Source organism: Chroicocephalus ridibundus, chromosome 4 (genome assembly GCF_963924245.1).
Source record: "Chroicocephalus ridibundus chromosome 4, bChrRid1.1, whole genome shotgun sequence".
NCBI lineage: Eukaryota > Metazoa > Chordata > Aves > Charadriiformes > Laridae > Chroicocephalus > Chroicocephalus ridibundus.
This window is the reverse complement of record NC_086287.1, coordinates 46,553,705-46,580,060: the sequence shown is the minus strand read 5'-3', so window position 1 is coordinate 46,580,060 and position 26,356 is coordinate 46,553,705. Positions and strand designations below refer to the sequence as shown.

General features: G+C 41.9%; 1 protein-coding gene across 6 annotated transcripts in view; it reads left to right on the top strand.

Moving 5' to 3' along the window:
- Positions 1-26,356, top strand: part of AMBRA1 (autophagy and beclin 1 regulator 1) — a 137,876-nt gene that overhangs the window by 71,718 nt on the left and 39,802 nt on the right. For all 6 annotated transcript variants that reach the window (XM_063331897.1, XM_063331899.1, XM_063331896.1 and 3 more), the window contains 3 exons: positions 13,058-13,168; positions 21,651-21,839; positions 22,546-22,700. In XM_063331897.1, the coding sequence (XP_063187967.1) occupies positions 13,058-13,168; positions 21,651-21,839; positions 22,546-22,700 (455 nt within the window). The remainder of the gene's footprint in view (positions 1-13,057; positions 13,169-21,650; positions 21,840-22,545; positions 22,701-26,356) is intronic.

Below are 26,356 nucleotides of genomic sequence, written 5' to 3'. Positions count from 1 at the left end.
TGGGGAGCATGACTGGGGGAAGGAGACAAACACTCATCACCCCCAACCCCCCTTACCTTCCCCAATACACGCTCCCAAACTCCCATTATGAGGGCACTGAAAAGCAAGAAGGAAATCCACAACTACTTTGACAAGACTGGAAGGGAAAGAAGATGCAGGAGAAAGAGGGCTGAGGGTAGACAAATAATTAAGAGTACTTATAAACTGGAAATCATAGCAAGATGGAATGAGAGAGAAGGGCTGATGGTAAATGCTGGAAGACATTAAGTTGTGGTGGGGAGGGAGTCAGTAACAGGAAGTTTAGAGGAGTTTATAGGCCATGTGAAATTAACAGATTTGCCAAGATTTTGAAAGGTGAGGTGAGAAAGCATGTAGCTAAGGACTTGATTGAGTCCTCTATGTGGAATGCATAGAAGGGGTGCGAGGGCAGTGTGTATCTGTCTTCTTGCCCAGCTTGGCTGTTGAGGTTCCATGGAAGACCCCTCGTTCGCTAGGTATATGCTTGTCTGTTAACACAGGAAACAGTGAAAGCTGAAGGCAAAGCCCTGTCATAACTTCTCTGCTTGCAAAGAAACTGGCTGTAACTGGATATCAGTCCCTCCAGTCCTGTGATTTTTAGGGAGCTGCTACCTAACTTTTGCTGTCCTCCTACTTATGAAGCCTTTGGGACTATAATTTTACACTGACTCCTGGGCTGACCTGGAGTGCTCATCATCTTCTAGGCTGTACCACTGTTGATTCTTTGATCTAATAGGAACTGGACCTCTGTCTCTGCTGCTGGGAGGATGAGATCTTGGAGCCTCTCACCACAGTTTCTTTTTGGTTTGTGACCCGAACCTCCAGTAAAGCATGGCCTGCTCCAAATCTTGATTGCGTATAGTCTAAAATCTTACCGCAAACGAGTAAATTGTGATTGCCCTACCTTCATCGTCTGAATTTCCTTCCACTCTTGCTTATAAATGCTGTGTGGAGTAGCTGTGGTGGTTATATTGGATAGCAGCTTCTTGGACAGTTATGCTTAGTATCCTCTAGAAGTATTATGAGATAATTCAAGCTGGATTAAGGTCAAGTCTGCCCTAAAAAATAATAAAACCCATCTGAAGTATCCATCCCTTGTGCAGCACAGAGTCTGCATGATGAGTAGCTAGGATGCACTGTCTTGAGTGTAGGTCTTAATTTTTCTATGTGTGGCTTTGAGTTTGATTTTTAATACTCCTTAAAATAATGGGATAAAGCGTTATTCTCTTTTCGTCTTGTAGTTGCTTTTGTAATTGCAGTGGCTTGGACCTGTCTGGGTTGAACTCCGCTGTGGCACTGGTTTATGTAAGTCACTGCAAGGTTATGAGCTTGGCTGAACTCCGTGGGGGACTCCTGCTGCCCTCTGGGAGCCCTGATGCTGCATCTCTGGTCTGAATGTCACACCGTTACTTTCACATTGTTACACAGTGGTCCGCCAGGGTGTGGACCTGTGTGCTTTGTCAGTCCATCTCTGCATACCCCAGGATCTGGGTCACCCCTTGAGCCTGAATCTCTGCATTGGCTCTATGTGGAGATCCCTGTGGATTCGCCCAGGTGCTGGAACCTGCTAGTGGTGATAAGGAATGAGTCTTGTTTCCATTGCTGTCATTTAGGTCATCTCAAACCACCCTCAAAAATTCCTCCATCAAAAAATATTCAAAGCATTGCGAGAGCCAAGTGCTTTATTTGCTGTAGGTTTCTCTTACTTTGTTCTTTTCCAGTTGAAACAATGTGGGCTCTCCACTGTGTTCTTCCAGCCTGAGCTTCCTCCTTTCCATCTTGTGATGCTTTAAATTTAAACTGCCTTCTCATTAGTTAAACTGTTGTTAGATTTTGTGTTTTCCCTGCTTGCTCGTTTTCTGCTTTTTTTGGTTGTCTCCCTGTTCACTGCTTTACCCAGGAAACAGTGAGCCTGGCTTCTTAGTTCCCAGTTCCTGTCCTGCCTTCTCTTCTTTTGCCCATCAGACTGGGGATCCCTTACAAATTGTTCCCTTCAACAATTTCTTTCCAGCTTTGTATTCCCCACGGAAGGTTAGTGCCTGTTTTCTTTGCAGACACAGCAACTGTGCAGGACCCACCAGTCTGAGAAGCTCTTAATGAGTACAGCGCACTCTTAAAATATATTTCGTAAATGCCACCTGTCAGCTCTTCCTTTCCCCTAGGACACTTTGTTAGTTTATTATATGGAATTTATTTAAGTTGTCAGGACCTGCATTCTTATTAATGGAGGTGCATTTTTCTCTGAGAGCATGTGACTTCACCTTAACCTCCCCTGGAGGAGTACAGATTCAGAACAGACAAGTATTTCCTCAACAGACCTATCCTGCTCACAGGATATTATGACTGTGAAATGTAATCAACCCTTGAGCGTGTTTATCTTAGTGCTCTGTATTGTGGTGGTAGCTCAGTCCACGTCACTCAGCTAACACAGCGTTTTCATTGCAAGTTTGGATGCACAGGGCTTGTGCTGTAATATAGCAGTCCTGAAATGTGTTTAAGGATAGTAAGAATTTTTGCAGGTCTTCCATTCACTGGCAAGTACAAGGCTTTGAATGTGTGAATAAAAGCTTGGAGGTTTTATTAATACCGCATACTGCTATTTCCACAATGAAAAGTGGCTCCAGTTTGGAAGCGTGGTGTTGTACTAATACACAGTTAAATCTCAGGAATTCAAACCCTTCTAGGGAACACACTGCTTCTTGGATTAGTGGAAGTTTGTATTATTGCAACCTGGTGGTTGATAAGGCGTGCATGTGCTCTGCAAAGATACTGCTGAGTTTTTTTCCACTGCAGATGAGTGTTTTGGCATAAGACACGCACATTTAAAGTTGTGCTAAGCATACATTCTTGCAGTAAGAGCTGCAGAGGCGGTAGCAGGCATTTGGCTTGCTGATTTGTTTGGATTAATAGGATTTCATGTTAGTTAAAATGCATACTCACAATGAAAAAGGCTCTTCTGTGTAAAAGCAGTTTCACTTGTTATTTTTGCATCTATCTGGTGGCGTAGCTATATTGGTTAGGTGGGACTGTTGTTACAACACTATTTGAGCCTCTGCTCAAGGGACAAATTATTTGATGTGAGCTGAAACTGTGGCCACACTAATGTACGAGCTATGGAGTTGATGATAAAGTATAACCTGTGTGGAATATGGGCTGAAGTTGGCAAGTGTCTTGGCAAACATCCACTACAAGAAAATCTCAAGAATATTGCAGGAGCTCTGAAATATCTAAAACTATATACAGCAGTTTTGGCAAGGCTGGATTAGTCTGATACTGCGTTAGCATCTATGTTAGACGAGTGAACTGCAGTTGGCCTAGTAGACAATGTGGGTGGTGTGACAACTGTGGAGGACACAAGCATTAGCCTTGAGTGGTAGGGGCGTTCTGGTTAGGCAACGACAGCAACCCTGTGAAGGAGTTTTTTGTTGCTGCAGTGGAAATGTTCCTCTGAATCCAGACAAACTCTGCTAGACCAGAAAGTTAACTTCTTTAATGATGTTGGAGGCAAAAGTGTCTTAATACCATAACGATTCAGTTTCTCAGTGCCTGTGTTACTAAACAAGGCACTGCTAATGGAAAGGCCCGCTGTGGACCTGCCAGTGGAACCTTGCAAACTTTTTCTTTGGTAAGAGAGCCGGCACCAGGATGCAGACAGGCAGATGACTGTTAGAAGTCAGATATTTAGCTTTTTTGCTTTGACATACAGCAGCAATACTTGAGGACTCTGCCCAGCTTGGGTCACATCGCACAATGAGCTCAGATGGGCTCTTGTGCTGGCAGGGCCATTTCAGCAGGAAAGGGGAAGTCTGGGAAGGCAAGTCCCTGTTCCTGGTATAGCTACTTGGGGAAGTTTGTCCTTGTGTTCTTCAGAAATGTGGCAAAGTGAGATGGGAGCTCTGGGGACTCGAGAGCTTAGAGTCTGGTGCCTGCTCACAGCTCCTTGGTGGAAGGCTGCCCCCTTTGTCTGGTCTCTGCGACTCTCCATCCGAGGCAATTAGGATTAGCAGGCACATTTCATGCTCTGAAAAGTCAGAAAGGGAAAGAAGAAGGAGTTTTACAAAAGGAAATGCCTGCCAGGCACAGATTTCGCTCTGTTTTTGTGCAGAGAATAAACACAGACGTGAAGGTTAAAAAGCAGACTTCCAACAGCATTTAATGAAGGGCTTGGAAATGATGCAAGGGACTTAGTGAGTGACAGGAGAGAGCGGAGGCATTGCAAGGGGCAGAGCTGGCAGATGGAGGAGCCCAAGTGACACACAGTACAGATTAGGTATTGAGACCTTCCTAGTTCACCTTCATGGGATTTTGTGAAACTTTAACTCTTGTCAGGAAAGATGTGGCATTTTGGTTTGGAGAGTCACCTGCTATTCCTGGAAGCTTAGAATGGAGGAGGGCTGTGAACATGTCCTCATGTGCAGGTTCAAAGAGAGGCAAAGGAAGAGAATACAGGTTTCTTTAGAAACTGCAAAATTCAACTCTCTCCTGACCTTTCATCTAGGAGTGTGTCCTGGCCTTATTTGCTCCCCCCCCCAGTTTAATTCTGAAAACCACTCTTCTCTTGCAGTGTCAGTTGCCTGGGAGCTGATTTCAAATGTATTACTTACTGATTTTTTTTTTTTTTTAGTAGATTGGTACGGACCTCTAGATGGGGAAATTACTGTAACAATAACTGATTATTATTTCTCCTCACACTGACAAGGTAAAGGTGTCTTTATCTCCCCAGTATTTTCCAATAAATGACTCCCATGCCAGCGCAGTAGCTGATGGCTCTTACAGCTGATTCTGTAAGTATCAGATGATTTTATGGTGTATGGAATAACAGAAACTAGGAAGAAAGCATAAACGCCTTTTTCCAACCCTTTACTCATTTTTTTTTTATTAGGGCTTCTTTATGCATACAGACAAAAGAATATAAAAGGTTGAAAATATGCAAAAAAGGTCAAAACAAAACATTAGTTACATTCCAATCTGTGTTTTATTTATTTTTAGTGCTTGAATATTTTCCCTAAAAGGCTATACTGCAGGAAACATGTTCTAGTGCTTGAATCGTGTGGTAGTATGAGGCATGCTTCTAACACATGCTACTGTCACATGGAAATACAGAAACGGTCTCAAAACAAGCAGCAATGTCTGCAGAAACTTCCTTTAACAGCTTCAGCTGGTGGGAAGGCTCCAGCCTTGTCCCCCCTTCTCAGCAAGGGGCCCAAATGAGAGAGGCGAAAGCTTGTTTGCCCACCCACTTCTCAAAACAACTTGTGAGTTGTTTCAGCCAACGGTAACAGATGTTTCTTTCTGTTTCCATAACCTTTTCCTGTCAGGCTCTTTAATGATGCAGCATCCCTATTTGCAGGAAGATTTGTCTTGACTGTCTAGCCTGATAATATTTATTTCCACCTGTGTGTTTCATGGAGTACCTCTGTTGTCCCTAAATGAGGGTTCTTCACCCGGTGTGCGAGAGTCAATCAACACACTGAGTCGAGATAATTTGGTTTTATTTCAATTCTGCAGAATGGAGCGTCAGGCATTTAACAACAGCCAGCACACCTCACGTTTCAAGCTGCCCAATACTTATAATGATAAGATACAGCTGATAGGAGTGATGAATGAATCATTATTAACCAATCTATACATACGCATCTAAGCTCATGTTTAAAACATTTTGGGAGGCTACCCGATTGGCATGCTCATTATTCACAAAGGGGTGTGTCTTTTAGCATTATAATTACCCAAGGTTAGTTTGGGATACACTTTTGGCTCAAATTTGGTCCAGAAGTTATGTTTTTGCTGTCTTTTATGTCTAAGTCAGCAACTGCAAAAGACCACGTAAGACACTGTTTCATTTCACATCCTATTCAAGGTTAGGTACGGTCTTTGATGCCTCAACCATGTCCCAACCAAAAATTCTTGATAAACTTCTAACTTTGTTCTTTAGGCATCACCTCCACACACCATTCCAGTACTGTACCCAGTATCGGAAGTCCAGGAGTCTCACAGTGGTCCCTAAACAAGTGGGGTTTTCCTGTTTAAAATGTGTATGCACGTGTGTTGTTACATAGCATAAAGCAATCAATGGAGTGAAGCCTTCCCACAGAACTGCCCATCCACTGCAGCTAAAAGCATCATCGGTGACAAATAAGAAAACAAACAGCTGAACCTAAAAAGTCCTTGTTCATAAAGGTTTTCTTATAAAGAGGAAAATTGCGCTTACTGGCTTCATTAGTGTTGCACAAATGTAAGAGCACGGCTAAGGCTTACAGCTCTGCTTCTTTTGCAAGCAGCGTTTGAGGCTTCGGTTGTCTGGTGAATTGTACTTACTACCCTGCAAGAATGAACTTTTAAGCTATGCAAATGAAGTACCCTCTGAAGCATAAGCTAAATAATTATGTATCGGTAACAAGATGCAACTATTACTTTGTGTTCAGTTGTCAGTCAGGCTCTCCCTTGTCTCTTTCATCCCTTCTCTTTTCCAGCAGTTGTTGAGCAGTTTTGTTGCTCTCCACTCATCACTAAGGTGAGGTGTGAGTAAGCCACTCTGGTATGCCCACAGTTCAGATGCTGTTTCTCTTTATCTTTTTTTCATGATGGCATGAGAGATTATGAACCTTACAGATAAAAAAATAGCGTACAAAAATGATTTTAAATCCTGTCAGACTTTCATTGTGGCAAGGCTGTACTTGAGGGGATGACTGGTAGTGATTTAGGTAGTGATTTAGGAGGTATAAAGAAGGAATTTCTTCCTATTTATTTGGTTGGCTTTTTTCTGTTCAGCAGTACCTGTCTGATAACTGGATGGTTGCAGAAAGTTCTTGGCAAGTTGGAGACTTAAACCATAACCTGTCACTAACAGCAGCTGAGAGGGTTGAGGTAGCTATAGCAAGGAAATGAAACTGCTTGTTCCTTATTGGTCACCCTGGGTAGGATGAGGACTTCCTAAACAGCTTGCTCCAGTATGTACGTGTAAAAGGTATGCTAAAATACCTTGTTTGTCACCAAGGAGACTACAGGGTTTTCCTCATCTGAGAGGTTCTACGTTAACATTTGTGGCTCAACTCTTGCTGGTTCTGGAAACTCACCATGCTGTTTCATATCTGATTTTTCCAGCTTCCGTGTGTAGCAGGGTGAAATGAGCAGGGGCATCTCTATGTTGTTGTGAACAACAACAGAGAAGCGGGAATTCTGTTTCTTAAGAAGAAAAATTATCAGCTTGCTTGTTGAACTGCAAACAATTCAAGTAAGATGGGAATGCATTTGAAAAGGACCTTAATCTCTTCTAGTTTCCCTGCGGGGAAAATTGGACCCTACCATCAAAGACAAATGCTTCCCAGATGCATTTCTATGTTAATTGTTATATGATCAGACAAAGGAAGATCTCCTAACATCAGGAAGGTAAGATGTCAAGGAGCCATCATGACTGTACTGGGGATGGAGGCTTTGGGCAGGGCATCTGTTCATTTATTGTTTGTGTTTCTTGCAAATAAAATGATTTCCTTTTGAAGTCTGAAACTTGTGGCTGGAAAATTCCCTTTCCTGTACGATGCTTGCATTGCTCGCAATGTGAGTTAAGCCCTTGGGCACTTGACTGAGCTCCTATTAGGACGGTCATCTTCACTACCTGCAGCTGTGGCCTGCTCAAATTCCCATAGCTGATAGGACTGTGGAACTTGGTATGCTAAGCATTGCCCCTTTTAAAAAGAAATCTTGCAATAGGAATGAGCATGAATGGGAAATTGCATTTCTTCTTATTGTGTACATCTGGGGGAAAGGAAGAATAATAGCCTTTTGAAGGGTTCAGCCTTCAGAGAGCGTAGACCTCTCTGAGGCTTTCCCAGTTAACATCAAATCTGAGATCCCTTCAGTGCTTAGCATATGCCAAACTACCCTTAGTAACACTCTGTGCATCCATTCAAGAAAATAATTTTGCCCGCTTCCTATTTACAGTTTGCTGGTACATTTTAAAACAAGCAAAATAAATCCTTGAAAATACCAGGTTGCTGTGCACACTTTTTCTACAGCATTCACTCAGTTTTAGATCGTTAGCTCAGCCACTTCAAAGGCAGTGTCTTCATGGTAGCCTGGAACAGAGGTTTGCTGGGACTTGTCAAATTCATATTCAGGATTTAATATATTTACTGTGATCAAAGGTAGTTCCCAAAACCAGGCTGCCCCATAAAATACTTTAGGGTTGGAGATGTGCAAGAACCTTTCACATCTCAGAGATCAGTGATCACATTTCAGCTGAATTCAAATTGCTTCAGAACTGGTTGAGAGAATCTGGTGTATTCTTGCAGCAAAGAGCTTTATCTTTGCTTTGTCAAATAGATTTGTCCTGCGTTTTGGGCTTCCTGGTGCCTGGATTATAGTAAATCTAGAACTAGTAAATGTAAAACTTGTCAGCTGTGATAGATCCTTTTTGCAAGTGTAGGATAACCTCAGTATCATTAGCTACAGTTACAAATGGGCTCATAAAGAGGTAATTACTTTTCAAAGGTACTCATGCTTAAAGATGCAAGTGCTAATCTAGGGGGAATTTTATACCAGGGCCTAATCACTGTCTCAAATTGAGTCACAAATTAGCTCAGGGACTTCTCCAGCTTCCTCAAGCTTATCTGTAAGCATCTTAAATTTTTCTCTTACTATGAGGGGGACCTGCCAGACACTAAAAATTTAAGAAGACAGGGTCTAGCCTAGAAAAAAAATTTAACTCTGGTTTTTGTTAAATACATGGGTTAGAAATTCTCACGATATGTAGATGTTCCGTGTTCTTGGAACTTGTACCCCAAGCCCTGGGTAGCTCTAGAGTAATAGCTCTTCCTCTGAGAGTCTGATAGTGGTAGTTTGGAAGTATCCTGCTCTTCACTGAAGGAGTGCTGGAGTGCTGTGGAAAGTGGGTTTGCACCGATTTATTTTTTTTTTTCCCCCCCTTTTGGTCTAAACTCAGACATTGGCTTGCATGGCTTGATTCACAAATGAGCAATAGCTGACTGGCAAAGGTTCATTTCTCCACATCCCAAGATGAGCTGGACCCTCTGAGGGGATTGAGACTGACGGATAAATATCTCTCACGTGTAGGTGGCCTATAAGAAAAGATTTGAGCTTTTTTTTTTTTTAAGTCTTTGTTAAGACCTTTTTTTCCCCCCACTCTTTAAACTCTCTTGTCATGTGCTGAGTGGGGGTGGAAGGAGATCCAGGGTGGTGGGGGGAGAAGGGGGGAGCTGCTGAAAGCATTTATCTTCATTTCTGCCATCACCCAGTGTTTATTACGCAGTGATAGACAGACGCAGGAAAGCTGCCAATCAAACCTACGTTCGCTGCATTTCAATTGGCCTTCACTTTGGATTTCAGCATTTTGAAATCTACATCATCTCTGCAGTAAAAGGTCATTCCGTTTGTGGGGATGACAAGCCCAAGACCCTTGGGTACCCACCGCAGTCACTTGTGATCCCATCAAACAGTGGAAGACCCAGGAATCAGGACAGACTGTCAAGTGCTTGGTGAGAACTGCTGCTTGTAAGAACAGATCTGCCCACATTTAAGAAGCTGAAGTGTGCTGTTTGCCTCCAGGTTACACTGGAACTTAAGAGGCAACAGCACCTTCTTCTGCTCTCACCCAGGCTGGGACTCTGTGACTGGGTAAAGCCAGCTGAGAATGAGTTCTCGTGCTGCGCCGTGAACCAAAGCTCTGTAGTGAGGATTTTAATTTTCTTAAGTTTTCCACCCATGGTCTCAAATCTTCCCTATCAACCAATGGAAAAAGCGAACAACAGAGGTTAGGATGGCGTAGTTGTGTACTTGGGGGGGGTGTTTTCCTTCCTATGTCTGAAAAATTTGCGTGCTTTTAATCGTCTTTACTGTAGGACAGTGCATGCGTGCCTGTGGGAGGCGCCTGGCAAGACTTGTGATACAAATGTTATTCCACTTTGTAATATGTAGCTAGATATAATTTAATAATTACACTTCTCAATTACATAATTAGTATAAGTATAGGTGATTACTTAATAAAAACATGTAGATCATGGATTTGCCATTAGCGTTAGGCACACTGGTTTGGAGCCTTTGAGAAATGGACCAAAACGTTCTGAACATGCAGCTTTCATTCTATGAACCTTGTTCCCTGGGTCCTGATCTTTTTGATAAAGGTATCTGTTACCTGAGGCACTAGCATTAGTCGGTGGCTTTTGCTGGCTCTGAAATTTCTGCAGAGCTGTCCTGTAGATGAGGAGGCACTGCTTTTTTTCTGTTGTTAGCTTTTCCATGTAGGATGTGACTGCCTTTGGAGGTGAAGGGGATGCAAGGTTTAAATGAATACCATAACTAACCTGAAGGTTCTGGGGAAAGAGAAGAGAAGACCAGAATCTTTACAGAAAAAAAATTCAAAAACACTTGCTAACAGCTTTTTTTTTTATGGTACTTGTAGCAGTAAGTACAACAGTTGTATGAGCCAGGTGAGCTTGCTGTTTGTGGGGCAGTTAGTGATGTTGCTAGGCTTCTGTGATGCAGAGAGAACACACGATTAATCTCCTAGGGTATGTTATTCTCCAGTTTATTTATTACTTCCTATGCCTACAAAGGTTGTTCTCATTGCAAAACAGGTGATGACTTTGTAATGTTCATCGGTAATAAGATCAGTATTCTGGAATTATGTACCCTGAGTAGCACATCTGTTGCCTGTCTTTGCAGTGTTTCCTTGTCTGACTCAGTCCTGTAAGGCGGTTGCAACCTATTGGTAGTTACTGTTTCCCTGCGGCAAGTCCCGCTGCTTGGAATTTGTACAGAAACTAGTTTTCTATTCTCCACCTGGTGGCTGGAGGCAAGACAGCAGAAGAGCTGCCCAAGAGCTACCAAACCCAGGCTTGCAATGAGGAGACTTTTAAATATGAAGCAACATAAAATTTAATTGTCGTCCTTCCACTTCTGGCTGCAAAACGTAATTTCATTAATGCATTGAATCTGCTTTCTCCAGTGCGTATCTTTTGTTCAGAGGAGCCCTTTGTTTTGGGGGGATATGGAGAACAAGGCCTTGGGCATATGTAAGAGCAATGGAAATGTTCTTAATTCTGCTCTCCAAGTGATACGTTTGTGTCTGACAGAGGCAGATACAGAGACTGAGCAGACGCACGGCGGAGGTTTGTTGATTGCTGGAGGCCCGGCACAGCTGAGTACACGGTGTAAAGCTGGCTGCTCGGAAGTCTTGCTCTTGGCGTATTTCTCAGCTTTCTCTAGAACCAAAACTCAGAACTCAAGACAGCTTATCAATGAAAAGAGGACTAGCAGCAGCCTTCTTGGTGTCTTTCTCTCTCTTTATCAGCACCATTCTAGAATTTGCTTCCCTACTTTGCCCTGCACCCCCTTATTCTTTACTTTTCAGAAAAAAAATCCCATTAGTGTGTGAGTTTTCAGGCTCTTTTTTTTTTCTTTAATAAGCCTGAGCATTCTGCTGGGATTTGATAAGAAAAGTAAAAATACAGTCACCCGAGCCTCCTCATCTTCCTCCACATGACTTTAATTTTTCAGTACTTAAAGGGGGGCTACAGAAAAGGTGGAGAGGCTCTTTATCAGGGAGTGTAGTGATAGGATGAGGGGTAACGGTTTTAAACTGTGAAAGAGGGTAGATTTAAATTAGATATTAGGAAGAAATTCTATACTATGAGGCTGGTGAGACACTGGAACAGGTTGCCCAGAGAACCTGTGGATGCCCCATCCCTGGAAGTGTTCAAGGCGTGGCTGGATGGGGCTTTGAGCAGCCTGGTTTAGTGGGAGGTGTCCCTGCCCATGGCCGGGGGGTTGGAACTGGATGATCTTGAAGGTCCCTTCCAATCCGAACTATTCTATGGTATACTAGCAGTTAGCAAGCTTTTAGCTCTCTGCACTTGCAGCTGCCCTGCTGTGTACTGAATGCAGAGTTGTCAAAGTGATGTCTCTTCCACTATTGCTGCTGTGGCAGCAGAGTCCTGAGCCAGCCCTTCTGGGAAAGTGAAGCCACTGGCTTTTCTATGTGCTTCTCGCTGGAGACACTGTGGAGGTGCTGAAATTCAGACTGCGTAGACTCTGGAGGCTGTGTTTTTCCTCATTTGTGCTTGAGGATGATCTTATTTTGCTCTCTTATCAAATTCTATTACCTTGAGTTTCTCTGGGTGCCAGCATGTGTGTGTAGTACCGAGGGCCGCATGTATATGAAGGCCTTAGAGACTGCAAATAGCAGGAGATTTTTTGACAGTAGTACTATTATGGGAGGACAGTTTCTTCTCTCCACTTCTCTCCCTAGTGATTGCATTTAACACCTTTGAGCTTTCTCAAATGCATGCCGACTTGAGTTACCAGTGGCAGTTCCTTTCTGCCTGGAAAATTATGTTCTTTGTGCTAGTTTATGAAGTATTCTGCTTAGCTTTCTGCTTTGGGCTGTTGCCCAAATCCTTGGATGGTTAGCAAGGGTAATGCTGTTTGCCTGGAGTCAGGACAGCCTCTGCCTGCTGTAGGCTGGGCTACCCAGGGCAGCAAAGGGCCAGCTTGTAGGTCCTCCCAGCTAATATTTTGTTACAGTCATTACTGTGTGGTAAATATTATAAGCAACCTGCATCTTCTGAGTGGAGTCTACAGTAGTAGTAGGGATCACCTACATCCACAAATGTGTGTGATATGCCAGGACAATGCTTTTCCTTAGCATATATTCTGGTCTGCCTTCATTGCTGTACTAGAAAATTTTGTGTCTGAAAATATAGCTTCACTAGTACCAATAAGCAGAATGCATTTCCACCAAATGAATTGATTAGTATTTCTGCCTTGTGAGTCTGGGCAAGTCTTATCTCTCATCAATATTCTTTGCTTTCAGAAATGTGTTGCAGGGAAGCGCTTTCCTATTAATTTCCTGTGCTCTGTGGCTTATTTAGGAGGTGTTCCCATTTCTGTAAATAAGGTTTCTTTAAGAATCTAGAATTTTGTGTATTGGATTTTAAAAGGTTTTCTATGGTTTTGTCTCCCCAGCTCTTTTTCTGGATGATCTTCTGGAAGTTAAATTGCTAATTATTTCTTCCTTTTTTGGTAGGTGCTGTGATTGGGGATGGACAGTCAGCTGTGGCCAGCAACATTGCCAACACCACCTACCGGCTCCAGTGGTGGGACTTCACTAAATTTGATCTGCCTGAAATCAGCAATGGTAAGCTGGAAAGGACACCAGTACTTTCTTTTAAGTCTATACAAACTAGAGCTACCATAAGCTCTTGCAACTTCCAAAGGTAGCTGTATATTGCAGGCCTTCGATTACTTGTTTGTCTTGTTGCATTGGGAACTGTAAAATGCTTAGCCTTTTGAAAAAGTTGACTATAAGACAGAGCAGAGCTGTTTCTGCTCTGTCTAGCTTGTGTATTCTTGCTATCAGCAAATCCGTGCATAAATGGGGCTTTTTTGTGAGCATTCTCATGGGAATATGCGATCCTCTTAGAAGAATTCTGTATCCAGTCTCCTCGTTATTTTACCAATAAGTTTCTAGAGGGATATTGTGTTTATACCTTTACATTAGAACCTGCTAATGAATTGTGTCTGAATTCTCCAAGCTAGTATGGGTGTGCAACATTTTGGGAATCAGGGCCCTGGTCTGTTGCTTACCACAGTGTTGCAAGCCAGAGGAAGTAGATGCAGCTTTTAGCCATTTACAAAAGCAGTGATTTGTCCCATGTCTCAGGTGAAAGTGTCAAGAATATGAGCAATATTGCTGATTTTTATTTATTTGTTTTCTTATTCCCTTTGTGAAAATTAGACCATAGTTTTACGTACGTTCTATGGCATAAGCTAGCTCTCGCACTGGAAGAGACTTCCTAATGCAGACACAAGCATATTTGATGCTCGTGGTCAGCTGACCAAGGAATGACTTTTTCAGGGCTAAAACTAACTTGACTAGAAAGGCTATTTTTAACCCAGAGTGGTATCCTGATATAGCTTGCTGCACAGCTGCAGAAATGTTTCTGGCAGCCTGGGTTGAAGATAGGAGGTAGATATTCATGAATATTTTTTTGTATAGTGACTTTTTAGTTTAGGCTATCTCTGTGCATATATGAAATTCATTGCTTGACTTGTCAGCAAAAACAGATTGGGTTCTGCTTTAAGGGGCTGACTTTTTTAGGGAGAATGGGGATTCTGTTTCCAGGACTTCTGCTTTCACAGGTAGCCATTGAAATTAAAGCCATTGAAAGTTTCTCCCAGTCCCCATCCCTGTCTGTTCTGCAATTCTAGAAATTCTGTATCTAACAATAGAGGTCTCTGTGGTGTACTGTCCCGTTATTTAAAAAACGCACAAAAAGAGCACATGTAGTTGACACCATAGCAGCAGAGATGTGGCAAATTGAAATCATAGAATCACAGAATGGTTTTGGTTGGAAGGTCATCTAGTCCAGCCCCTCCTGCCATGGACAGGGACGTCTTTCAATAGGTCAGGTTACTCAAAGCTCTGTCCAATCTGACCATGAACGTTTCTAATGATGTGGCATCCACAGCTTCTCTGGGCAACCTGTGGGGGGCCATTTATCTCCCAGTCCCCAGGAAATCGGAGAAGCTAGGGGAAAACCACCAGTAGCCCGTCCCATTACAAACAGATTTCTTACTTTATCTGTAGGAGTGACACAGCATCTGGTGTTTCTGTCTCATTTCCTTCCTTCACATTGTATAGAATATTGTGGTGTGATGTTTATAGTCTGGTGGGAAATAGAAGCCCTGCTTCTAGATGCTAGCCCTTGACATTGTAAAGGGGGAAGATGCTTTATATGTTGTCCTTGAGAACCATTCTGTCTCTTGAGAAGGAGCATGCAGTGTCACCCTGAAAGTGGAATGCTGTGGTGAATTCATGTGCCGGTGCTTTGATGTGTCTTGTTAAGTGCCAAACTTTGTAGTACTAAAGTAAAGTTGTAGGCTGAGGATCAGTGCTCAAGGCAAAGTTTTGCCACGCGGTGGCAATACTTTCCATGGTCCAGCCAGACTCTGGAATGGAATAAAGATGAATTCAGAAGGGGAAGCATCTTGCTACTGACTTAAATTCTTTGGGACTTCTCTGAAAGCTTGTAAAGTATTTGAAGAGTGCTACAGCTGCTAATAGCTTTTTTTTTTTTTTTTGCCTCATCTGGCAGTTGAGGAGAAGGCTGCTGATTTTTAAAAAAAAAAAAAAAAGGCATAAGATGTTTGTTTATAATTTATGGAATTCCATAGAAAATAAGAACCATCTGCTCCTCAAGACTTCAATATTTCAGTCTTCTCCCTCTTCCCTACCGGGACACTTCCATTCTAAAATAGCTTCCAATTAGCTGGAAACTGGGCTACGGATTCTGTTGTACCCTTCTTGCAGGCAGAGTTCCTACTACAAGCCCATACCTATCCCTTCTGACTCCCCACTTTGTGCTTCATAGTACTTGGCTTGTCCATCTTTATTTATCATCATTTGGAAATGTTCAGTTTTATTCTGGTTTTTCTTTTTTACATGCCAAGCCCAGCCCTGACATTTTAGATCGTTAGCCATATCGCCTTCTGCCAAGGTCTAGTAGGGATGTATGAAGATGTAGAAGCTGCACTCATTCTAAACCAGGTATTTGCCAAGCTTGCCTAGGCACAGAACGAAGGCAAGCTGCAAGTTTGCCAAGGTGCACAAATTTGTAGAGATACGGTGAAGTTAAATGTGTAACAGTGGAGTGGTGGGTTGGAGGAGTTTTTTCTGACTCTCCGTGGTCTTGGAAATAAACTATTTTCCCAGTAAAGCATGTGACCTCAATAGCTCCCTTTTTTCTTCATAATTTCCCATAAATGAGAGGTGGTCATGTGGGAGAGTCCACTTACGCAGAGAGGGCTATTGCACTGTCTCGGTCTGACTTGAGCTACAAGTGGTTTGGGAGTTCAGGCAGATGAAATGACGCAGCTGAAGTCTGGGACTGCCTGCCAGCTCCACTCTCCATCAAAGAAATGACTCTGTGGCCGACCTCCCATCTCCGAGCAGCTCTTCTTCCTGTTATAACTAAACAAAGAAAAGATAGTTTGGAAATCGGATGTTTTCCACTGAAGCGGACGCACCTGAGCAAGTGACAGCGGTGTGACTAGCGCAGTCCTGTGGTCTCAGCGGCTGGGCCCCAGCACCCTTCGCAGCCCTGGACTGACTTCGCTCCGCAGCAGCGACCTCGCTAATGCTCAATCCAGCAAGTGCACGAAAGAGGACTCCAGCAATCTTGGTGAAATGGCTTTGCAGGGACTTGTAGGATTGTAGTCTCTGCCCTGTCTCTCTCTATTAATTGCAAAATGGAGAAAGATTACTTCAGATTTCTTCTTTCCTTTTGCCAGTTTTGCTTTTAATAACTCTGAAATGAACACGACCTGGTCTTAAACTGTAATTATCAGCCGTATCAGCATTGGGGTGGGGAATTTATTTGTCAGCAGAGGCAATGCTATCTCTAGCATTTATTTAATATTCTTCTAGTAAGTGTTCTATATCCTTAAAACTTCCCGCAGCTAAGAGGAAAGTATTGAATCGGTGTAGAATATAGTCTTTCCACGGGTAAAGTATTTGAAGGTTTTATCTCTTATTTGTATCATTTGAATATAGTTTCTCTCATGCTACTCACTGCTCATTATTTCATTTTCTCGCCATTGTGGCTGAAATGGTCTAGTTCTCCTGCATTTAGTCACGCATCCAGAATTTGTCCTGTTCTAATACTGGCTGGGACTTGAGGAGGGTGATTTGATCAATATTTACTGATCCACAGTGGGATGCAGAAGAAATTAAAAGAAGAAAAGGGGGGGAAAAAACCATGCTAAACAATGCGTAAATAGGAGCAGCTGTTAAGAAAGTGTCGCCCTTAAGAGTGGCTGGGAATGGATGGTGTGCCAGCACTATTTTCCTTTGGCAAACAGTGCTGTTGCTGCCGGTGTTCCTGGTCTTTCCCAGCTTCAAGCGTAATTATGCTGTAGGTGTAAGCACTCCATGTTGGCACAACAGCTTGATTAATTTGTTGTCTGATGTTTCTTTTGATCTATTCTGTCAGCTCAGTGGCTGCATTAACAACAAAAGAAAACAAGAGATGAAAGGGCAGCCTTTTTGTAAATGATTTTCCAAAAATAGCAATTTTTTCCCCTAAAATCTTCTGTATTGGCTTTATTTTCATAGATCAGGCCTCAGGCTCAAAGAAATCAAATAGCCTGTGGCTTTGTCAAATGCACAGATATCTTCATCCTCCCTAGGTCTTGGAAACGTTCCTTAAAATTAAAGCTTTCTGAGATCTCCACCTCTCACATTTAGACTTTTTCTGCTGGCACAGTAGGCTCCCTTGGTGTTCTAGGTGTAAGTGTTACCTGAATCCTTCATCCTTTGTAAATGAGGGAAGAGCAAAGAAGCATAATGCCAGCATGAATCAGATACTGAAAGACTGAAATAAAGGATGCTCTTTCTTGTTCAGCACAACTTGCATCTGTGATGTTTTATGTTCCAGGCACACATCAAGGGGGAAAGATAGTTCACTTCTGGCAGCGGAGCTCACAATCTGTTTTGCTAAGAGGCATTCACGGTATACAACAAACTTTAAAAAGAACAAGACATGCAGTCATGTTGGCCATCACTGTGGATGGCTCATCAAAAAAAAAAAAAAAGGAGGGGGGAGAGGGTGGGTGGAAACTATGTAGATAGAAAATGAGAGAACATATGCTATATGATAAATAGACTGTTGGTGACCCTTGGGTGATCCAAACCCAACATTGTTTTAAAAAGACATAATAAATGCTGGATGAGGAAGAAGATTAGAGGACCTGGAAAGGAAAAACAAACTGCGAGGATATCTCCAAGACATGGCAGTGTCCGTGAAACTGTAAAAGGTACAGAAGAAATAGAAACATTTCTTACCTTACAAATGTAAAGATGTGGGACTCTTCCTATGAATGTCCAAGGTTGCATTAGATTAAAAAAACCCAAACTTTAAAAGCTGAGAAGCAGCATGGTTTCTATAGACTGTGATTTTTTCAATAGTTACAGGAACAAGGAAGAAACACGGCCTGTGCACAGAGAAATCAGTATCTGTCCCCTCTAAAACTTCTTGCACCTCTTTGAAAAGCACCAGGAGTTCATCAGTACAGAAGGGTCCCTGGGCTAAATGACACCTATACCTTTGGTCTGATGAAGCAGGTATAAAATCTTACTCCTTCCAATGTTGAGCTTTAAATGACAACATTGTAGAGAAACAGTGGCTACCTCACAGAAACTGCATCCTGAGCCCAGAGATGCAGGACAAAAATATGTAGCAGAATAGGAATGAGAGAACAGTTCTTAGACCCCAAAGAAAGGGACTGGACTATATTTTCTCTTCTTATAATCAAAGTTTTTTGCAGGGGGTGGTAGTGGGGCTGTGTTCTAGAGTTGTATATCTGGCAAATGCTCTCCCTGTGTAATGTGTAGTTTTGCTATGTTGTTGGCGTTGTTGCTTGGCTCTCTTTTAAGTACTTAACTCAGGTTTGGCTGGGAGAGTCTCAATATTCAACTGTCCAATAAGTTCCCATTCCTCCTTTTTTTTATTTATTTATTTTTTTAGATCACTGCTTTTTAAGAGTACAACTACAAAGGAATTGGTGAGAAAGGACCCCCTTAACCACTGAGTCTAGCTCCCTGCTGTCTTAGGCAAGCACATCCTATAGTTCCTCTTATGCTGTCTTAAAATTGGTTAAATTCTTTGCCCCTTTCACTTCTGTTGAAAGACTATTCTCGGGAATAGCAGATAGGTGGAAATCTTCAAATTTCCAAACTTAATGTCTGCTTTTACTCACTTATTGACCTGTCAACATTATTTGTGAAGAGAACTTTTTCTGGCACTTACTTTTTGGTATTTTTTGGAAATACAATCCCATTTCCTTGCAATTATCTTTTTTTTTTTTTTTTTTTTAAAACATAAAATACATGTTTCATTTTCCCCAGTCATCTTGCTAGCTCTTTGCTGGACTTGTTACTATTTAGGGTTTAATCTTTCTTGAACATGGCTGACCAAAGCCGTGCCCGGTATCCTGCGTGTGGTCTCAGCACAAGGTTGTGTATTAGCACCCATATTTCTATTGTAAGTGTGCTCCCTAGTGCAGTTTAGGATTTCCATCTCTTCCACTGTTAAGCTGGGTGGGTGGCTCAGTCTTTGCTATAATCACCAAAGTTAACTCTCTCTTGTTTCCAGCTGAGAAGTTCCTCGGTAAAGCAGAAATTTGTAAATGTTAATACACTGTGGAATTCTTTCATTTCACTTCCGTTATGTCTCTGTGTACTTCAGTTCACTGTGTGGTCTGATCATGCTCCGTTAATGAAATTATCCAACTTTATCAACAGAATCCATCAACCAGCTCCACTCTGTGCCCAGACCATTGATAAAGCTAATAAATAGGACCGGTTTTGAAATAAGTGACTGAAGAACCGTGCAGGAATCTTCCCAATTTGATGGGGATTATGTAGTGCAGCATGTTGTCATGTATCCGTTACCTCGTTCACTGCAGTTCTTGTGTTGAAGCTCATCTTCTCTTGTGATGACATGAGTACTTGCATGAAGCCCAGATTTCTCTTTTAAAAAAGGCAAATTTTAATTCTGCCTTTTAAAAAAATTATGTAGTATAGTCTTTAAGCTTTCTTTTGTTGTCTTTCTGTTCAACTAGCTTCAGACTAAGCGCACAGGAATTTTGCCATCTTTTGGACCGTCTGTTCTTTGAAGGGCCGTGTGTATTTTGGATTCTGTTATCACAGCACTGGCAGTCACTACCATTATTTACCTTTTTCTGTTCAGCACCTTTCTGTTTATACTAGGCTGAAAATTACTGTTTTTAGCGGCTTCGAGACTGAAAAAAATGGTTGAATAAATTTAGAGTACAGGTGTAGGTGGTTTGGTACAGAATGTAATTACATAGTCCACTTTTTATCCTCATTGTCTTTTTCATCAGAGTTTCTTAAATGGAACAGGAGAAGTTGATACTGAACCATGTAGGAAAGCAGTTCCCAGGAAAAATGTCTTTGAGACTAGAAGAACTAGAGATGGGATTCAGCGAGTGCTTTAAATCAACAATGCTGGAAGAACAAACAGTCCTGTCTGCTTCCCTGTCATGAGTACTTTTTCTGCTGCTGCAAGTGTCTATGTGGCTGTGTGGCGAACCAGGTTGGGAAACTGTTCTGGCTAAAAAGTGACCTGGACAACAGTCAGTAATTTCTCAGCCATATCAGTTCCCTGATGTAGCTTGCTTTCCACAGAAGTGTTGGAAAGAAAGGGCAGGGATTGTTTCTTCTGGCAGCAGCGCCAGTTTGTTAAAGCATTGAGTTGCAGCCTTAATTTGATTTGGAAGTTCAGACTTTCAGAAGTATGCACAAAGCATTCTTAGCACTGTTTTTTTGTTAAGCTAATAAGGAACCTAGCCCAAGAAATGCCTCCACAAACTCATCTGCAAATTTAGATGAACAAAATCAAAGCCACTTCTAGGCTGGGCATGGTTTGATGGTTCTCTCTTCTGAGCATTTGTGGACTGTAGGAGTTGACATAGTGTTCCATATGATGCTTATAGCTTCAAGCATGTGAGACGGGTGTCTGGTCTTCTAGCATGCAAAGTTTCTATGTTGCAAATGTGGGTTTTATTTCTATTTTTCTATTTTTCTATCCCCTTGAGTATGAAAATACTAGAACTTGAAATTTCCCCATTCCCAGAATAGTGTATGCACTTTAGACCTCCTGAAATAATTGCAGCCGTTTTAGTGAAGAACTGGAGCGCATTTAGGATGGGCTGAGGGAGGGATTTAACTCCATCTTTGTCTTATCAAGCCACCATTGAACCACCATTGTTGGTGATGACAATGCTAAAAAGCCTTGGAACCTCATTGTACTAGGAAGGGCACAAGTGCATAGTAAGATTCAGTAGCCTAAAGAGCTTGTAGTTTGCATACGCAAGGCACAGAGGGGAAGAGATTTGTACGAGGTCGCCCAGCAACTTGCCAGCAGAGATTAAAGTAAAACTTATGTTTTGTGAATTGCTGCTCACTGCCTGGTCTGCCGAACAGTTACTTCACTGATTGCATGAGTGTCTCAAATACTGGAGTAATTCAATGGAGGACTGGCTGGAGAAGTCACTGCCCTTTCTCACTTGCTTTATCCAAGATTGGTATAAAAATCAGCTGTTAGAAATGAGTGTCTGTATCTGCAGTGAGGAATTTCTCCCTCATCTCCTGTTTATTGGAGATAAGGGGAGCTGGAACTAGGGGCTCCACAAGGGAAGGGGAAATGAATTAAGGTGTACTGTTTCTAATGCTACCACTGCTGGAGTTTGTCAGAGAGTCACGATTTGAGACTTGTTTAAACTGTGCTGTCCTTTGCAAAGGATGGTGTTATGCTCAGCAAAGGAGGGGTTTGATAAAGTGCAATTGCCACTACTTCTTGGCTGAAGGCTTCAGGAGGTGAGCAGATTTCATTTCCTGGGCTCATTGCAGTGTCTTATCTCCGTTTTGGAGCAAGTTTTACATTAATCAGGTATTAATGTTTCATAAACTTTTGGAGGAAGCTAAATGCTTGCGTGCCTTTTGCATGAGCTGTCCGGTCTCCAACATTATGTTTAAATCTTACTTTATTCTCTGTTGAACGCGAGTGCTTTAATCACTGTTCCTTTCTTCTTTGCAGCCTCTGTGAACGTACTTGTTCAAAACTGCAAGATTTACAACGATGCTAGCTGCGATATCTCTGCCGATGGGCAGCTGCTGGCAGCCTTCATTCCCAGCAGTCAAAGAGGCTTCCCTGATGAAGGAATACTGGCTGTGTATTCTCTGGCTCCCCACAACTTGGGCGAGATGCTTTACACAAAGCGATTTGGTAAGCATGCAGGAAGAAGTCAGGCTGGGTGGGGGTATGCAATAGTCTGAACATTAGGGATTGTAGTAGCAAGAAATATTTTATTGGCCTTCCAACCAGCCACAAATATAGTACTACTGGGAGAAGCTTGTGGTATGGTCTGGACATGAAAGGTGCTGGTATGGGGGAGCTGGTAAGGGATAGTTTTTTTTATTCCTTAAATAACTTCATTGCCTTAGTGAGAGGATGCCTGCAGCAAGGAAAGGCCTCACAAAATCAGGGAGTGTAATGATAGGGCAAGGGGTAATGGTTTCAAACTGAAGGAGGGTAGATTTAGATTGGATATCAGGAAGAAATTCTTTACTGTGAGGGTGGTGAGGCACTGGAACAGGTTGCCCAGAGAAGCTGTGGATGCCCCATCCCTGGAAGTGTTCAAGGCCAGGCTGGATGGGGCTTCGAGCAGCCTGGTCTAGTGGGAGGTGTCCCTGCCCATGGCAGGGGGGTTGGAACTGGATGATCTTGAAGGTCCCTTCCAACCTGAGCCATTCTGTGATTCTATGAAAACTTATACTTGTGCAGTTCTCCGTATTCTTCTGTACCCCTTATAAGAGTGAGCTTAGTACGCCATACATTATGGGAATGCTGGAAGAGAATGAAGAAGCTGTGAGGATGAAGCATGGGGAGGGATGTTAACCTTTGAGAGAAATAATCCCTCTTCTCTTCATAGGCCCTAATGCCATTTCTGTGAGCCTGTCTCCAATGGGCAGATATGTAATGGTGGGACTGGCTTCCCGACGTATCCTGTTGCACCCCTCCACAGAACACATGGTTGCTCAAGTCTTCAGGCTGCAACAGCCCCACGGTGGAGAAACCTCTATGAGGGTGAGTGTATGTGTATTCTGTTTCTGTGCGTGTTCATCAGTGATTTTGTTTTGCTTTGGCTTTAGCGTGGCAGTTAGTTGCTGGATTATGATAGCAAAGAGGCAGCAAGCTCCAGACCCACTGAATAATAAACACGCAAAGTAATTAATTACAGAGGTATGCAAACATAGCATGAGAGCATAAATACAACAGAATTGTGGAACTTTACTCTGGTTTCAAATACAATGATGAACAAATACATTCCATGTTGTGGAATACATTCCTAAGTCTGGATATCATTCAGAGTGCCTAGTAGGTCTTTTCATATTTCTTTGGGTAATAAGCATCTTGCTTGTAGTACTTAAGTTGACTTTGCTGAGGGAGTTTTTCAGCTGAGGCTTCAGCATCATTTCCTAACATTCCTAAAAGTGACTAACCTCTAGGAGAGCAGCCACCAACCGTTTCAGGAAGGGTAGGAGCCAAGCTTCATATCATACTTGCGGACTGAAGGTGAGGCTTACTATACTTCTGCCAAACAAGCTTTGGTTGGCTATTTATTTGTGACCTTTCTATGTATATGTAGGCATATTTTGGCAATGAAATTATCTTTCTATACTGCTACTTTATGGGAGAGCTGAACCCACTCTGACTCATTTAGTACACGAGGGAAAACCTTCATCTTTTTGCAAACTGGCAAATAGACAAGTGAAGAAAATGTGCGTATCTTGCTTTGTTCGTCAGCAGAGCACAACAGCTGTTCAGTAATAGTTTAGGATGGGAAGAGTCATGTCCAGTTGATAACGCACAAAGAGAGTTGAGGATGCAGAACTAGGTAATTTCTAAAGCTGAAATATGGGCTGGATTCAAGTTTTAGATCATATAATCCGTCGACTTGTTGCGGGAGATGAAAATTAGCTATTCAAAACTTTTCACTTTGGGGGATAACTTGATCATAGTGGAATTCATTTCTTGAGCAGCTCCCCCCCACACACACCTTTTTCTTTCATTTTTCCCTTTTTAAAAATTTTTGTTTTCAAAGGCCCCTGTGATTGTTACTACTTTTGGCAGAGCTTTCCCAGTGTGCAAGGGTTGCAATGAGCCATTTGTCTGGTGGCCTGGTACTGTGGAGAGAAGTGTCTCTGGGAGAAATTGCTTGATTCACCTTCAGGCTCTGTAGTTGCTCTCCAGTCTGCTCATGATTCAGAGAGGGTAATCTCAGCTGCGTCATTACATGAGCTGCTTTATCAGCTGATATAAAACTCTGGTTTATCATCCTCATCTGGTCTGTGTTGTAAGGCAAGGGAGGATCAATGATGAGGATATTCTTTGGTGCACCAGTCAGCACTTTTTCAGCCCTGGTTCTGAGCTACCATTCTGGTACAAGCCTCTTAAGGTAAGAGAGAAATTAAAAAGTATTTATGAAAAAAGCACAATGTTAGCAGGTATGGTTGGTGAAAGCTGTGTGGGTATGATAAGATCACTAATTACACAGATTTGGTATCCTGTTAGATCCTTTCAAAAGTGTAGTTTGCCCTGGTATGGTTTCCTTTTTTCAGTTATTTTAAGAACCTAGTGAAATATATAGCTTTTACTGCCAGATACAGGAGTATCCCCTCCCACAGTCTTTTTACCATACCATAATAAGTTAAGATAGAGAAGTCCTATTGGCTAAAATCACGTCTCTTCGTCTCATCTGTCCTTTACGTTTGCTCTAAACTCCAGTTGCTATGGCTTCTAACCCTTCCTTTTGGAGGCATTTTTTTGTAGCCAGCTAAATCAGTAAGCTTCTGTCTAAATCTTCCATTTATATTTCTGCATCTCCATTTCAAACATACCTTCTTTCCCTATGGTGTGTTATACTCTTCAAATGCTTGTACCCTTGCTCTTAGTCACCATTTAGTGAAGTAATGCTTTGTATTCCCTTAATCTTTTCTTGTAATTCAATCTCCTAGCTTTCAGTTTTTTCTCTTTTGAATTCTCTCCAATATACCCTTTTTTTTTTTTCCTCATTCTGGGATATGTTTAAATGTACATAATGTGATAAGCATAGTCATACCAGAAGCCCACAGAGAGTGTTTTTTTTTCTGCCTTTTTTTTGGCCTATGGGGCTTTACTTATGTAGTCAAAACCTGACATTTTTGTTCTTTTTTTGCTGTTATGGTGCATTGAAAATGTTGTACAGTTTTTCCCACTCTTGCTTTTCAGACTTGCTCCACATCACTGCACTCCTGTCGTTCTCATCTGCTGTAGTTCTGGATTATTTTTCTCCAGATGGATTGCTTGTGTTCTAAAGGTTGCTTTTTTCATCTTTCTTGCATGTGTATTTTTAGCTTCCAAAAACCTTTCCCCCACGTTTTCAAATCTCTCCAGTCTAGCAGGATTTGCTAACTAATTTGCTGTTTTCCCCGTCCCCCCATCATGTTTAAAGGTGTTAAAAATGTCTCATTTCTGACTGCTTTGAGCTTTCAGCTTCGGCATACGTGACAGGGTCACAACTAGGCCAGTCTGAATTAATTTGGTTAAAGATCCTTTCTGCAGGATTGTGTTGAGTATTGTTTGAACATTCTGGTGTGGTGTTGGTCATCTTTGTGCAGTCAGTAGGACCAAGGAAAAATAAAGCTGTTAATCTTGTAAATATTATTCCTTCATCTAGTTCTAAAAATTGGTAGATCAACTACAGGTTTTTCTGCCTTGAGTTTTGCAATAAGACTGCTCTATAAGTTTGTAATACTTTTCCAGACATGCAAAATGAAAATAGAGCTTTAAGTAGGAAACTTTATAATATTCTTAGCGCACTGTCGTTACAGTGGCTGACATATTCATATTCAGTTGCATAAAAACCTGTTTGCAGCTTGGCCAGCTTGCAGTAGAAAAAGGTTCAGGAAACCTGGTGAAACTGTATTCTTCAATCTCTAATTTAATGTGCACATTAGAGAGAATCAGAAGGCATCTTTGTTTCTTCTATGCCAACAGCTTGTAACACAAAGCAATTGTTACTCAACTTCTTAATTAAAAATAAGTCACAGCCATGTTCTGAAGCAATGCTTTGTGGATATTTTAATTTTACATTACTCACAAAACTCCCAGGAGAGAAATTAAAGAGAAATGCTACATAAGATTCTATGAAAATTCTTATAAGTTGTCTCACAATTGTTCCTTTCTTCCCTGATGCCTTTTGATTTGCAATCAGTGAACTGGGAGAGTAGGGCTTGGCATTGTGGCTGTAAGTCACTGCAAAAGCATGGCAACATGCTGAGGAGTGAAATACAATGATTATTTCTGTTTCCAATTAACCCCTCCTCCATATCTTGACTAGCAGTCAGTGGAATTGCAGGTTTTTGTTCCTCAGAGAGTTTTCTCCATCTTGCTGTTGAAATAGAGGTTTTGAAGATGCAATTAGTTGGTCTTGTTACATGAAAATCTAATATGTTTGCACCTAGAAATCAGCTGGCTGCTGGTGTAATTTTCAGAGTGGAAGAGAAACGTTCGCTCTGAGAACTAGAGCACTTTTGGATTGTATTAAGGAGCATCTTGGTTATACAAGTTTGCATTGTCTATATACATTTTGCTCCTAATATTTCAGAGAGATTGGGTAGACTTCTACAGGTCAGGGCTGACATGATTTGACAGTTAGGAATTATGCTCAGAAATGGAGTAAAAGTAGTGAATTGTCATCA